Here is a 16,732-nt window from a genome sequence, read left to right as displayed (position 1 = left end):
TCTAAAAGCGATGTATCAAATACTGTGATAACAATATCAAACACTATCAAAAGGGGGAAGCACCCAAATACACTGACAGGGAGGGGAGGGGTTACACACTTTTGATACACTTTGATAGGGGCGGGGCAGCTGTCAAATTAAGTTTGACGAGTGATACCTCTTCTCTACTACTCACTGATACAAATCATGACCCGGAAGTTCTCTCTTCATATACGCGAATATGGCGCATATAAGGAAGTACGCACATTTATTCATCCTTGAACGCCGGCATATGCCGCCACCCGGACTTCTCTCGTCTCACACTACCCGGACAAGCACTACAGGTTTTCCTGACTTACTTTATTGGATTCTTTTTCAACTCAATTAAGGTATTGTCCACATGGGACACGGCTAGGAACTGCTTTAATAAAATGTCAGCGTGCTCTATTAGTATATACAGTATCTTTTCACAGTGGGACCTGATATAGTTCTACCAAGGAGGACATTATTTACTTAAGTATTTATTCTATTTTTCTCCACCTTATATTGTGTCAGTCACTATATAACAATAATGGTAAATCGGACACTAACATGGTGATCCCTCTGCGCTCTATTCCCTTCTCATTTGGGGCATTGCTTGTACTGTTTTCTCTTCCCACGTATCGGGTTTTAATATGGGAACTATACTAAAAGGGATCTGGTGATCCCATTAGATAAGTTTTGTTTTTGATGTTAATATATGATATGGCAATAGTCTATTATTGTTTTGCAGAATCAGACATAACTTGAAAAAGGCATGCTAGCCGAAACGTTGTGTAAAGGTGTCTATATACAATTTTCTTCATGAATAAAAAAACTTTACTGCATATAGGCTGATTTTGAGTGCCGGAGTTCATCCTATTTTGATAAACTTATTTTTTCTCCTGAGCACCTACATAACTGTGAGCACCCCCTATTCAGTGATATTATCCATCTATAGATAGATCTATCTGTGTGTAAACATTATTCTTTAATGGAGTATGTAAAAGAGGTTGGACTAGGAAATTACATCACAATTTTTTTTTTTTGTTAATAGATATTTATTTAGCTGACAAACGCAGACAAATCCGCATTAAAAAACGCATAAAAAATGCATAAAGTGTGGATTTTTAACTGCGTTTTCTGCCAAGGAATGCAGAATCTGCGCAGAAAATTCCACAGGCAAATCTGCAACGTGTGCACATACCCTTATTCCACAAAGTATTGATTTCTGAACTCTTCCTGAGTTAGATTAGTATTGTTGTGTCTAAATGATTATGAACATGTTTTTTTGGCATTATTTGAGGTCTGCAAGCACAGCATTGTTTTGTTATTTTGAACACTTCTCATTTTCTGAAAATAAATACAAAATTTAGTGCTTGGAAATTCAAAGACATGTTGTAAGTAGTTTATAGAACAAACGAACAATTTACATTTTACTCTAAAATATACCTATAAAGAGAAAAATCAGACAATCTGAAAATTTTGCAGTCTCTTATTTTTTGCCAGAGCTGTTTTATATATGGAGCCCTAAATTCTGTTAAAGTTGGGATTTCAGTTGTGGACAACCCTTTCAAAGATAAAGGCTATGTGCATACTTCAGGATTTCTTGCAGAAATTTCTTTAACAAAACCGGACATTTTCTGCAAGAAATCCACATGAGTTTTTCTCGCGTTTTTTGTGCGGATTTTTCCGGAGGTTCCCAATGCAATAATATAGTGGGAAATCTGCAAAAAATCCGCAAAATTAACCCCTTTCTGACGACGTACTATCCCGTCGAGGTGGGCCCGTATGCCCACCGACGGGATACAACTTCATACGCAATCTGCCGCGCTCAAGGAGGCTGACTATCGCAGCTGACATTCGGCAATATGTGCCAGGAGCGGTCACTGACCGCCCCTGGCACATTAACCCCCGGCACACCGTGATCAAACATGATCGCGGTGTTCCGGCGGTATAGGGAAGCATCGCACAAGGAGGGGGCTCTGTTGTGAATTCTGTGGTCAAGCTCCCTCCTGTGGTCATGAGTGGTACTTCGGCTGGTTCTGTCTATGAGCTTCCGCTGGTGGATGTGAGTGGGGCTGCGGCTTCTGAGTTTCCTTCCTCAGGTGACGAGGTTAAGTCGTTAGGTGCTGCTCTATTTAACTCCACCTAATTCTTTGTTCCTGGCCTCCAGTCAATGTTCCAGTATTGGTCTGGCTCTCTCCTGGATCGTTCTTGTGGCCTGTCTGCCCTGCATAAGCTAAGTTCTGCTTGTGTTACTTTTGTTTGCTATATTTTCTGTCCAGCTTGCTATATTGGTTTTTCTTGCTTGCTGGAAGCTCTGAGACACAGAGGGAGCACCTCCGTACCGTTAGTCGGTGCGGAGGGTCTTTTTGCCCCTCTGCGTGGTTGTTTGTAGGTTTTTGTGCTGACCGCAAAGCTATCTTTCCTATCCTCGGTCTATTCAGTAAGTCGGGCCTCACTTTGCTAAAATCTATTTCATCTCTGTGTTTGTATTTTCATCTTAACTCACAGTCATTATATGTGGGGGGCTGCCTTTTCCTTTGGGGAATTTCTCTGAGACAAGGTAGGCTTATTTTTCTATCTTCAGGGCTAGTTAGTTTCTCAGGCTGTGCCGAGTTGCATAGGGAGCGTTAGGTGCAACCCACGGCTACCTCTAGTGTGGTATGATAGGATTAGGGATTGCGGTCAGCAGAGTTCCCACGTCTCAGAGCTTGTCCTATGTTAGTAACTATCAGGTCACTTTGTGTGCTCTTAACCACTAGGTCCATTGTGGTTCTGAATCACCTGTTCATAACAGGGCTCCCTGCGGGCTTCCCTGAGACCCCCCCCCCCCCCAAAAAAAAAAAAAAAAAAAAAAAAATTCCTATAAATACATTTCTTTATCTAAATAAATAAAAAAACAATAAAAGTACACATTTAGTATTGCCGCGTCCGTAACGACCCCACCTATAAAACTATAGCCCTAGTTAACCCCTTCAGTGAACACTGTAAAAAAGAGGCAAAAAACGCTTTATTCTCTTACCGCCAAAGAAAAAGTGGAATAACACGCGATCAAAAAGACTGATATAAATAACCATGGTACCGCTAAAAATGTCATCTTGTCCCGCAAAAAACGAGCCTCCATACAGCATCAGCGAAAAAATAAAAAAGTTTTATAGTCCTCAGAATAAAGCGATGCAAAAATAATTATTTTTTCTATAAAACATATGGGGTATCAGCGTACTCAGGACAAATTGGACAACAACTTATGGGGTCCAATTTCTCCTGTTACCCTTGGGAAAATACAAAACTGGGGGCTAAAAAATAATTTTTGTGGGAAAAAAAAGATTTTCTATTTTCACGGCTCTGCGTTATAAACTGTAGTGAAACACTTGGGGGCTCAAAGTTCTCACAACACATCTAGATAAGTTCCTTGGGGGGGTCTAGTTTCCAATATGGGGTCACTTGTGGGGGGTTTCTACTGTTTAGGTACATTAGGGGCTCTGCAAACGCAATGTGACGCCTGCAGACCATTCCATCTAAGTCTGCATTCCAAATGACGCTCCTTCCCTTCCGAGTTCTGCCATGCGCTCAAACGGTGGTTACCCCCCACATATCGGGTATCAGCGTACCCAGGTCAAATTGTACCAACTTTTGGGGTTCAATTTCTTCTCTTACCCATGGGAAAATAAAAAATTGGGTGCGAAAATATAATTTTTGTGAAAAAAATATGATTTTTTATTTTTACGGCTCTGCATTATAAACTTTGTGAAGCACTTGGTGGGTCAAAGTGCTCACCACACATCTAGATAAGTTCCTTAGGGATCTATTTTCCAAAATGGTGTCACTTGTGGGGGGTTTCAATGTTTAGGCACATCAGTGGCTCTCCAAACGCAACATGGCGTCCCATCTCAATTCCTGTAAATTTTGCATTGAAAAGTCAAACGGCGCTCCTTCCCTTCCGAGCTCTCCCATGCGTCCAAACAGTGGTTTACCCCCACATATGGGGTATCAGCGTACTCAGGACAAACTGTACAACAACTTTTGGGGTCCATTTTCTCATGTTACCCTTGGGAAAATAAAACAAATTGGAGCTGAAGTAAATGTTATGTTAAAAAAAAGTTAAATGTTCATTTTTCTTGTGATTTTCCTGTGAAACACCTGAAGGGTTAATAAACTTCTTGAATGTGGTTTTGAGTACCTTGAGGAGTGCAGTTTTTAGAATGGTGTCACACTTGGTTATTTTCTATCATATAGACCCCTCAAAATGACTTCAAATGAGATGTGGTCCCTAAAAAAAAAAAAATGGTGTTGTAAAAATGAGAAATTGCTGGTCAACTTTTAACCCTTATAACTCCCTAACAGAAAAAAATTTTGGTTCCAAATTTGTGCTGATGTAAAGTAAACATGTGGGAAATGTTACTTATTAAGTATTTTGTGTGACATATCTCTGTGATATAATTGCATAAAAATTCAAAGGTGGAAAATTGCATAATTTTCAAAATTTTCACCAAATTTCCGTTTTTTTCTCAAATAAACGCAGGTAATATCAAAGGAATGTTACCACTATCATGAAGTACAATATGTCACGAGAAAACCATGTCAGAATCACTGGGATCTGTTGAAGCGTTCCAGAGTTATAACCTCATAAAGGGACAGTGGTCAGAATTGTAAAAATTGGCCTGGTCATTGACGCGCAAACCACCCTTGGGGGTAAAGGGGTTAATGAACATGCTGTGCTTTTTACTGCGATGCGTTTTTTTCGCAGAAAAAAAATGCAACATATGCACAAAAATTACGGAATGCATTCTAAATGATGGGATGCATATGTTTTTAATGCAAATCCGGAATGTGTGCACACAGCCAAAGGGTACCAGACTGTTCACTTTCTAAGAGTATAACCGCTAAATACATATTGATCTAGCTAGTATTTATTTTGTATTTAAATCTGTGTTTAGAACAGTGCTCTGCAACCTTTCTTGGTTTGTGAGCCATGTACGGTAGTTCTTAGTAAAGTTGCAAGCCGCACCCAGTGCACCCATCCTTCCCCACTGTCACCCATAATCGTTATAACAGGGGTTCCCACTTTGCACTCGTTAAGAATTATTGCATGAAACCATCCCATTAAACTGTTGCATCCAGCTTGCACACCCCTCTGTTATCATCTTGTCTCCAGCATGCCATATTCCACAGCCTTTTCCCTCCCGCCAATATGAGCATGCATAACTGCTGTTCTGTGTAGGGCAACTTATAAATGTCGCCATCTGGAGACCCTCTCTTCATTCTTTTGTACTAATGCACTAAGCTGGCAAACAGCAGTAAGCCACACATAATGGGGTCTGCGAGCCACAGACTGGGGACCCTGTGTTCTAGAAGTAAATTCCAAAACCAGTTTTTTTTTTTTTTTCTTGTAAGCATTTTATTTTAATTCCTTGCAAGTATCGGTACCTGGTAATAGCACCTTCTTGCTATATAGTTTTGTACAGCGGTTATCCTGGAAGGTTTTCTGTTTGGTTAGGTTAGCTGGATGATGTTTGTATGATTTCTGTGTACTGCCACAGATTCTTTTGGATTGTGTTGTGGACTTTTACTTGACCATTGCAGAACATGTTTGGCACTTACTCCTTTCTCTTGCTGTGATTAATAATTTTATGTTTTTACCAGGTAAAGTTACAAGTTGAGTTTTAGAATGACATTATTTTGTCTGATCCATCAATCTAATTTTCTAAATTCCCTGTTCTGCTAAACAAAACCATCCCCACATATTTTACTATAGGGATGGTGTTTGCAGGGCCATTTCAAGGTGCTTGATCTGGGTAACTTGTGCATCTTGTCTGGCTACTCAATTCCGTAGCTTTTACAAAGGTATTGTTGTGTTGTATGTTGCATCTTTTGGTACTCACCTCCTCTCTCTGTGGTGTGGCTTTGTCTGTTGCCTACAGGCATTCTGTGTTTGTGGTTTCAGGGCCAATGCAGGAGAGTTTGCACCCATGGAGCAGTTATGTAGGTACATCACACAGTACCTGAATGCAGAGTTGGAGCCAAAATCACTTAAATTGGTTAACCTTTTTAAGATTCATTACTGTTGATGCTTCTCATCAATATCGACATTATTTTTCACTCTAATCCCAATATTTTTTTACATAGTAACATAGCTGGCAAGGCCGAAAAAAGACCTTTGTCCATCCAGTTCAGCCTATATCCCGTCGGAATAAATATGCAGATCTACGTCCTTCTAAAGAATCTAATAACTGTTAAGATGCAATATTGTTACGCTCCAGGAAGACATCCAGGCCTCTCTTGAACCCCTTGACTGAGTTCGCCATCACCACCTCTTCAGGCAAGGAATTTCAGATTCTCACTGCCCTAACAGTGAAGAATCCTCTTCTATGTTGGTGGAAAAACCTTCTCTCCTCCAGATGCAGAGAATTCCCCCTTGTGACCGTCACGTTCTTTGGTATAAACAGATCCTCGGAGAGGACATGGTTATTAGATCGCCTCTGTCGTCTTTTTTCTAGACTAAATAATCCTAACTTTCTAATCTCTGGGTATTGTGGTTCCCCCATCCTATTTATTATTTTTGTTGCCCTCCTTTGTACTCGCTCTAGTTCCATTATATCCTTCCTGAGAAGCGGTGCCCAAAATCCTTCCTGAGAAGCGGTGCCTAAAACTGTACACAGTACTCCATGTGTGGTCTAACCAGGGATTTGTACAGAGGCAGTATGATGCTCTCATCATGTGTATCCAGACCTCTTTTAATGCACCCCATGATGCTGTTTGCCTTGGCAACGCTGCCTTGCACTGGCTGCTCCAGGTAAGTTTATCATTAACTAGGATTCTCAAGTCCTCCATGTCAGATTTACCCAGTGGTTTCCCGTTCAGTGTGTAATGGTGATATTGATTCCTTTTTCCAATGTGTATAACCTTACATTTTTCATTGTTAAACTGCATTTGCCACCCAAATTTCCAACTTATCCAGATCCATCTGTAGCATAATACTCTCTTCTCTTGTATTAACTGCTTGCAATTCATTGCTTGTTAATTCCTTTAGACACACAACGCCTGAGAAATTTTTTGTGGAAGCCTGTGACGATGGTGTTGATGATGTTCTTGCCATTGACAGAGTGTCAACAGAAGTTGCTCTTACAGGTAGTAATAACATTTTTGCTGTTTACGTTTTTTTTTTTTCTTTTCTGTAATATAAACTTGTCTGAAGAAATTCACTCATTTTGTATTTTAACATAACTTGTCTCCAGAACTTAGGAATTAAAGTGAACCTGTCACAGGATTGTGCTCAGTAAACTACAAATACTGTCAGGTTGGCGCCGTTGAATTGATTAAAATTATACCTTGATTGATGAAATCCTTCTTGTGGTTGTTGTTTACTTGTAGTTTTCAGTTGGAGATTCTTGTGCTCAGGGGCAATCTATGGGGGGCTTTATGTGGTGCTCTGCTTGCATAGTCATATGTATGGCTTATGACAGGTCACTGATCTCTATGACCTGCCCCCAATTTTACATAATGCATATTCCACTAAAAAAAACAAAAACATTCATCTGCGCTGTGGCATGATACAGTGTATAATATACATAACTTTATTTAGGCATTTTTGTTTTGTTAGGTTTTTTTTTTATCTTAATCAAAATGGCACTGGCGGCCATACCGGCTCAGTAGCATCTGTCGCGTTCCGATAGATGCTACTGTGCAGGCACCGCCGCTAGTGCCCTTTTGCTAGAGAAACACAAAATTTAGGCTCCATCAAGGTGCCTGCGCAGTGGCATCTATCGTAATGTGATAGAGGCTATTACGCAGGCGCGGCAACCGTCGCCATTTTGATTAAAATAAAAAAAAAAATTAAATTAAAAAATGCCTAAATGAATGTACCGTATTTTGCGGTTTGAGACGCACTGGATTATAAGACGCACCTCAAATTTTGAGGAAAAAAAAACTCTTTAATGGTGGTGCTTCTTACAATCCAGGCGTCTTCTTGCTTACCGGGGTTGGTGGAGCAGGGTCCCAGGGTCGCTACTGGAGGAGGAAAGAGTGGTGCTGCAGGTGTTCTCTGGTTCGGGCGGCTCCGCCGACATTTTGTGAAAGCCCAGAGCCCCTGCACTGTTTATGCGGTGGACTCCCGGAAAATGGCTACCGGGGCGACCCATGCGCAGATGGAGATCTTGGTGCCGAGATCTCCTCCATCTGGCTGCGTTCTGCCTGCGCCACATCCGCGGCCATTTTCCTGGAGACATCGGGTAGAGGCAGGCACGGATGGAGATCTCTACTTTCCTGCACCGAAGCTGGACCCCGGAAGAAGAATGGCGGCTGCCATATGCCACCGTTGCAGGCCGGCGTACCAGCCCCGCACACCGCAGGACCACCGCACCACCACCGCAGTACCCCCAGCTCCGGGCCGCAGCGTTGACCCCTCGGTAAGAACAGTGTTCAGTTTATAATACGCACCCCCATTTTTTCCTCCTAATTTTGGGGATCATAAAAGTGCGTCTTAAAATCCGAAAAATACAGTATGCATATCATACATTGTATCATGCTGTAGTGCAGACACCTGCATGATGAATATTTTTTATTTTATTTTTCTCTAGTCACCTTCTACGACAGCATAGGAGGGTTTCTCCATTCCCTAATGGGGGGCAGGAAGCACGAGAGGTTAAAAGCCCATCCTTCCTCCAAATCGCCAGTGTCTTTCCTGTCCCCCATGGGGCATGGAGAGGTTCTCATAAGCTGCGTGGCCGGCGACTGCAGTGTACCTGGTTTTTCCTGCCGGGCAGTGGTAGTCGGGGCTCTGCCTTCCTCCCCTTCCTGCTGCTCCCGTCTCCCCCGGACTCTGGACCTTCCTAGCCCACCTGCGCCTCTGCGGAGGTAAAGCGGGCCAGTGATCCCCGGCGGTGGCCTCCATGAGCTCACCGCCTTGTCCTCCTCTCCTGCTGCAGCGTTCGGCATCCTGGAAGTGACGTTGCCGTTGCGTCACTTCCGGTCCTGCGCTCTTTGCTGGAACGCAAGTTGGAGCGCATACACTTCCTGCTCCGGCCTCCTAGCACCCTCAGGACCGCCGACTCCTTACAGAGCACGCCTTTCCACGTGGAGGCCTGCTCCAGGACCCGGGGAGGAGGAGGGGAACCTAATTCACCTGCGCTCGGGGCTGGATATATTCCTATATAAACCAGCCTGAAGACACCTCCAGGTAAGGCCGGGGTCACACTAGACCGTAATACGGACGAGTGCAATGCGATAAAAAATTGCATAGCACTCGTCCCAATGTTAATCTATGGGGCAGCTCCCATCATCCGATATTTTCTCGGCCGTATTCAGGATCCGAGTGAAATCGCAGCATGCTGCGATTGTCAGCGTATCTCGGCCGAGAATCGCCAATGAAAGTCTATGGGGGTGAGAAAAAATAGCACAGCACACGGACCATCAGTGTGACTTGCGAGAAATTCTCAGGCATTGGGCAGGTGACAGGAAAGGCTCAGCCATTATTTGCTCATTTTGCAAGTGTGTGAGAAAATCTCACCATACGGATGCCATACGGATGTCACACGGATGTCAAACGGATCATTTGATGCAAGAAAATCGCATCCTCGCACTGCACACGGATCACTGTTTTGGTAACATTTGTGCGATTCTCGTCCGTCAAAAACGGACCGTTTTTTTATACGTTGTGTGTGTCCCCGGCCTAAGACTGATCCCTGTCACAATGGATGGTGCTTCCTGCCCTGCATCTGCAGAGCCCAGTGCTGCCCCTGCTCCAGTAAGTTTGTTGCGGGGTGGGTCCGAGGCTAGGATTAGTGGGGCCCTTCTGATCCTTACACCACTCTCCCTCTCTTTTTTCAGGGAGACAAGTCTGCTCAGAAAATCCTGGCCAAAAAGACGTCTAAATGTGCAATCTGCAATGTAAAGCCTCCTTCTCTATGGGAGAAAAAGCTGTGTCAGGGGTGCACGGATAAAGTTGTCAGAGCCGAGCAGCCTTCCCTCGAAATCTGGGCCCTAGTCAAGCATGAAGTACAAACCTCTCTAGCCGCCTTCAATCCTCCTCCACAGCCGCAGGATCCCTCTCCTTCTAAAAAAAGGAAAATACAATTTGAGGACTCGGCCTCTGAGTCCGATCACTCGTTTTCATCTTCTTCTGAGAGATGGGGTGAATCTTCATCTCCTAAATTTGCGGAAGCAAGAAAATATTTTTTTTCCTCTGATTTATACTGATGAGTTAGTAATGGCTGTACGTAACTTGATTGGGGTTACATGAGATGATCACGATGGGTTACAGGAGGAATCTGTTCCTCAATCTATACAGGATGAAATGTTCGGAGGATTGAAGTCGGAGAGAAAGATGGGGTTCCCGGTGCAAAAAAATATCTTGAATTTAATATCTCAGGAGTGGGTGCTCCCGGAGAAACACCTATACACCCCCTCTGAAATGAAACACAGGTTTCCCTTAGAGACAGGCTCCCCTTCATGGGACATACCTAAAGTGGACATACAGGTGGCAAGGGTAGCAAAGAAAACCTCTCCCCTTTGAGGACTCCTCACAGTTGAGAGATCCGCTAGACAGAAAGATGGAAAGCTTATTAAAAAAGTCATGGGAAACATCCACCTCGAGGTTAAAATCTAATATTGCTGCCACCTATGTTGCCAGAGTCCTGTCTCGTTGGATGGACGAGGTGGAGAAACATACTGCTCAGGATACCTCCAGAGGGGAGCTGTTGGACTCTCTTCCCGTGCTCCAAAAGGCCTCCGCTTTCTTAGTAGACACCTTTATGGAGTCTATTAGAATTGCGGCCAGATCCTTAGTCCAATCTAATTCTGCCCGTAGGGCCCGCTGGCTTAATATGTGGAGCTGCAGTGTTACCTCCAAAATTTAAGCTGTGCTCAATTCCCTTTAAAGGTGATTATCTTTTCGGGCCCGCTCTGGATAAAATTCTGGAAAAGGCCACAGATAGAAAAAAAAGGCCCTTCCAGCACAGAAGCCGGTCAGAAAACGTTTTTTTTCGTGCCCCCCAATCTAATACCCCTCAAACAAGAGGTAAAGGGGAAACTGGGCAATGGAGCTATAATAATAAATAATCTTTATTTTTATATAGCGCTAACATATTCCGCAGCGCTTTACAGTTTTGCACACATTATCATCACTGTCCCCAATGGGGCTCACAATCTAGAATCCCTATCAGTATGTCTTTGCAATAGGGCAAAGGGAAAAATATCCTCATTCCCCAGCAGCAACAGTAAGATAAATGACTGTCCTGGTGGGTGGGAGGCTCGCAAACTTCATCACTGACGGGCCATTACCAATTGTCAATGGGTACTCAATGTTATTCAGGAGGGCCTTCTCATAGAATTCATATCTCCCCCCTCCCCCCCTCGGAATCTGAGAATTACCTCTCTGACCTCTCAGGGAGCACATACCATAATGATGACAGGCCTTGGGGACCAGTCTCCCCAGTACCCACCAAGGAATGGGGTTCAGGCCATAAGTCTCGTCTCTTCCTGGTAAAGAAGCCATCAGGGGAGGCGCGAGTCATGATAAATCTAAAAGATCTCAATTGTCATATCCTATACTGCAGGTTCAAAATGGAATCTGTGAAATCTGCTATTCCCCTGATAGGTCAAAATTTTTTCATGGCAACAATCGACCTAAAGGACGCCTACTTTCATGTGCCGGTTCACCCCCGGCACAGAAAGTATCTCAGGTTTGCAATACAGTTCAATCAACAAGTGAATCATTTTCAATTCAACGTGTTCCCTGTCGGCATTTCTTCAGCGCCGAGAGTATTCTCCAGGATAATGGCAGAGGCCGTGTCTCACATCCGGAGTCAGGGAGTCTGTATTGTTCAATACCTGGACGATCTGCTGCTTATAGCCCCCTCGGCTCAGATTCTCAATAATCATGTTTCAAAAACCCTCGACATTCTCAAAACCTTGGGGTGGCTCCCAAATCTGAGAAAGTCCCAGCTACAACCTTCCAGATCAAGGAGGTTTCTGGGGGTTCTCTTAGACTCAGTAAAACAGAAATTGCTTCTCTCGGAAGATCATCATCGAGAGATAATAGAGACGGTTATAGAACTCAGAGAGGACAGATCTCCGACTCTACAGAAAATCATGTGGGTCCTGGGCTCTATGACTTCTTGTATTCAGTCGGTATCTTGGGCTTAGGCCCATTCCAGAACCCTTCATGCCCACATCCTCGCAAACTGGGACAGAAATCCGGGTTCTCTGAACAAAAGAGTACACATTCCGGGGTGCGTGAAGGCATCCCTAGCATGGTGGTTGAACCCTAGAAATATCCGCAGGGGTGTGAGCTGATCACAATCCCCCCTTGTACCAATTACTACCGACGCCAGCAAAAGGGGCAGTAATTTTGCATACTCCCTTCCAGGGGTGCTGGAATCAGGCAACAAGCGCCAGATCCTCCAACTTCAAGGAGTTGAAAGCAGCGGAGGAGGCTCTCCTAGCTGCAGGCGGCCTAATATCGGGGAATCATGGCAAAATTTATTCGGACAACACGACAACTGTTGCTCACCTCCGACATCAGGGGAGCTCAAAGTTCAACAGTTTAAGAAGCATCTCAAACCGAATATTCTATTGGGCCGAAAAGCACCTTCTCTCTCTCACAGCCGTCCACTTGAAGGGGTCCAAAATTCACAGGTCCAAACTTTTTTTTCCCCCTGAATCCCAGGGACATTTGCAAAGGAGTGGATGCTCTTGTCCAGGCATGGAACTTCCGATTAGCCTACGCCTTCCCGCCAATCCCAATTTTGGCAAAAACCCTTCGAAAGATCGGAGAGGAACAGGTACCAACCATCCTAGTTGCTCCAGTATGGCCAAAAAGAAGCTGGTTCAATCTCATCGAACTACAGATAGACGGTCCAGTTCACCTGCCAGTAGATGCCGACCTTCTCCTTCAGGGGCCCTTCCAGCACCAGAATCCCTCAAAATTGAACCTAGCAGCCTGGTTACTGAGGCCCAGGTCCTAAGTGCTAGAGGGCTGTCTGCTGCTGTAATTTCTACTTTGCAAAAGTCCAGGAAGCCTGTTACTAATGCAATCTATGGTAAAGTGTAGAAAACATTCTCGTCTTTCTGTCTACCTAATAAACCAGATCCACTCCATCCGAATATATCTCAAATATTGGACTTCCTTCAGTGTGGGTCAGAGTTAGGCCTTAGGCCCAGCACTCTAAAGGTTCAGGTTTCCGCTCTCAGTGCTATTTGTGACCAGGACCTGGCCAACCACCTTTGGATCAGAAGATTCATGGTATCCGCTCTAAGATTGCAGCCTAGGAAACAACCCATGGTACCCTCATGGGACTTGAATCTAGTCCTCAGGGGGCTCACGCAAGCACCGTTCGAGCCCTTAACTTTCTGTTCTCCTCAATACCTGTCATACAAGGCTGCCTTTCTGGTAGCGATTACCACAGCAAGACGTGTGGGGGAGCTGCAAGCCTTATCAGTTAGAGAACCCTACTTGTTAATTAGGGGACTCTATAATTCTCCGGCTTGATCCATCTTTTCTGCCGAAGGTGGTGTCTGATTTTCACCACTCTCAGAACGTTATTCTTCCTCCTTTCTGCCAGAACCCGGCAAACCCAAATGAAGAAGAGTTCCATTCTCTCGATGTTAGACGGACTATTCTACATTATTTTGAACAAACTAGCTCTTTCAGAGTTGATCAAAACCTGTTTGTCCATCTGTCAGGTCAGAATAAAGGAAGGAAAGTGGCAAAAAATACTATTTCTAGTTGGATCAAAAGGGCCATACATGAAACCTATCTGGCCCAGAACTTGACTCCTCCAATCAAGGTCAAGGCCCACTTTACAAGGTCTACTTCAGTGTCATGGGCAGAAAGAGCAGGCGCTTCTATCGAGCAGATCTGCAGGGCCGCAACGTGGTCTTCACCTCATACCTTTACCAAACACTACAGATTGGACTTAGTGTCCAATAGGGATCTAGTCTTTGGTCGGAAAGTTCTCCAGGCTATTGTCTTCCCCCCCCCCAGTGCAGAATTGGTTGGTACTCCTCCTACGCTGTCGTGTAAGGTGACTAGAGAAAATAGAATTAGACTTACCGGTAATTCGGTATCTAGGAACATTCCACGACAGCACTATTTCCCTCCCTTTCCTTGGATTTATCCTGGGTCCTTTAAGGTAGCTAGTGCTTTGGTATCCGTTGTAAGTCACTGGCGATTTGGAGGGAGGAGGGGCTTTTAACCTCTCGTGCTTCCTGTCCCCCATTAGGGAATGGAGACATCCTCCTATGCTGTCGTTGAAGGTTCCTAGAAACCAAATTACCGGTAAGTCTGATTCTATATATTTTTTTTTTTAAACCGTAGTATATGCATTATGTAAAATTTGGGGGCAGGTCACTGTGGGGTCAGTGACCTGTCAAAAGGTATACACATGAATAGCTAAGCTGGTCACCACATAAAGCCCCCACTTCCCACTGGCCGCCCTGGTGCACGACAATCTCATTAACTGAAAACTACAAACAAAGATTAAACCACCACATGACAAATTTAATCTCCCCAGGTATCATTTTAATCAGTATAATGACACCAACCTGGCAGTGTCTGTAGGTTTCTCGGCACAATCTTGCTGACAGGTTCTCTTTAATTGGAACCTTTCATTGTTCTCTTATGTCTTCAAAGGGAGATTTGTAGTTAAAGTTCTGCGCTGCCGCTAAGATGAATTTCAGGAGAGTATAGTTGATTGACAGTGGTTTTATTCTACGCGTTTCAGGGGTCTCATGCCCCCTTCATCAGGAAATACCACACAGAATATACAGGCATCACAGGTATCATACCTGTGATGCCTGTATATTCTGTGTGGTATTTCCTGATGAAGGGGGCATGAGACCCCTGAAACGCGTAGAATAAAACCACTGTGAATCAACTATACTCTCCTGAAATTCATCTTGGCGACAGCGCAGAACTTTAACTACAAATCTCCCTTTGAAGACATTATATTCTCTGGTCGGTGAAGACCTGTGGATCTGCAGCAGCTGCTATCTATATGCTCTAATCTCATCCTAATCAGGTGAGCAAATTTGGTGAATATTCTCCTCTGTGTAACGTGGATAAGACCCTATTGCGCTTTTTGTCTCCCCATTGTTTTGCAATAATTGTTCTCTTATGGTACAGGATTGGGGTATTTACACACACCGTCTATTTTTAAGCAGATCCCTCTCGAAAAAGCACTGCAAAGTAAAAAATAGTGATGAGCGATTATACTCGTTGCTCGGGTTTTCCCGAGCATGCTCGGGTGACCTCAGTATTTATTGCTCGGAGCTATAGTTTTTCATCACCTCAGTTGCATGATTAACGGCTTCCAGATACGCTATCTGGAAGCCGTAAATCTTGCAACTGAGGCGATGAAAACTATATCTCCGAGCAATAACAAATACTCGGAGGTCACCTGAGCGTGCTAGGGAAAACCCGAGCAACGAGTACACTTGCTCATCACTAGTAAAGAACGAACATATGCACAGCAGTATCAAAACTTGCTGTACCTATAAGTCTGTCTTTTGTCAGACTCTCAAAGCCATGAAGAGGTTAAAGTAGTGACCTGTCCATTCTCCTAGTGCTTCCACTTGAAAGCTATTGCTATTTTATATATACAGTTAAAACCAGAAGTTTATATACACTTAGTAAAAATACACACATGCATGTCTTTCTCAATATCTGACATGAAATCGGAATAAACCTTTCTCGTTTTACGTCAATTAGGATTACCATAATTATCAATGTGCAAAATGCCAGAACAATGAGAGAATGTTTTAAGGCATTTTACTTACTTACTACAAAATCAAAAGTTTACATACACTATGATCACTCTGCCTTTAACCCCTTCACGACCGCCGATACGCCTTTTAACGGTGGCAGTTAAGGGTACTTAAACCACAGCGCCGTTCATTAACGGCGCTGTGGAAAAAGTAAATAGCGCCCCCCAGAGTCCGATTTTCTCCGGGGTCTCGGCTGCCGGGGGTAGCCGAGACCCCAGAGAACATGATTCGGGTTTTTTTTTTAACCGACCCCGCTTTTGCGATTGCCGGTAATTAACCGTTTACCGGCGATCGCAAAAAAACAAACAAAAAAACGCGATTTCCCTTTTAATTTCTCTGTCCTCCGATGTGATCGCACATCAGAGGACAGAGAAAAGGGGTCCCAGATAGCCCCCCGATACTCACCTGTCTCCCCCGGTGCTCCTCGTGGCTCCCGATGGGCGCCGCCATCTTTTTCCGGCAAAAAAATGGCGGGCGCATGCGCAGTGCGCCCACTGGCCGGCACTGGGAGGATCTTTGGTTTACCGGCGACCGCAAAAAAAAAAAAAAAAAAAAAAAAAGCAATGTGTAATTCTCTGTCCTCCAAAGTGATCGCACATCAGAGGACAGAGAAATAGGGGGATTCGGGGACCCTGCTATACTTACCGGTGTCCCTGGGTCCTCCTGCGTCCTCTCCTGCCCGCCGGCGTCTTCATGGGGAAAGAAAATGGCGGGCGGGAGAAGAGCAGTTGGGGCTAAAATTAGGGTTAGGGTTGGGGCTAAATTTAGGGTTAGGGTTCTTTCACACTTACGTCGGTACGGGGCCGTCGCAATGCGTCGACCCGACATACCGACGCACGTTGTGAAAATTGTGCACAACGTGGGCAGCGGATGTAGTTTTTAAACGCATCTGCTGCCCAATCTATGTCCTGGGGAGGAGGGGGCGGAGTTATGGCCACGCACGCGCGGTCAGAAATGGCGGACGCGA

At 44.4% G+C, this 16,732-nt stretch overlaps 1 protein-coding gene across 1 annotated transcript in view; it reads left to right on the top strand.

Annotated features, from left to right (window-relative positions):
• The window catches only part of SACM1L (SAC1 like phosphatidylinositide phosphatase), a 458,875-nt gene that overhangs the window by 37,414 nt on the left and 404,729 nt on the right, over positions 1-16,732 (top strand). Inside the window, exon 2 of the mRNA XM_069730398.1 lies at positions 7,034-7,131. Within this exon, the coding sequence (XP_069586499.1) occupies positions 7,034-7,131 (98 nt within the window). The remainder of the gene's footprint in view (positions 1-7,033; positions 7,132-16,732) is intronic.

Source organism: Ranitomeya imitator, chromosome 6 (genome assembly GCF_032444005.1).
Source record: "Ranitomeya imitator isolate aRanImi1 chromosome 6, aRanImi1.pri, whole genome shotgun sequence".
NCBI classification, from domain to species: domain Eukaryota; kingdom Metazoa; phylum Chordata; class Amphibia; order Anura; family Dendrobatidae; genus Ranitomeya; species Ranitomeya imitator.
This window is presented reverse-complemented; position numbering and strand designations above follow the sequence as displayed.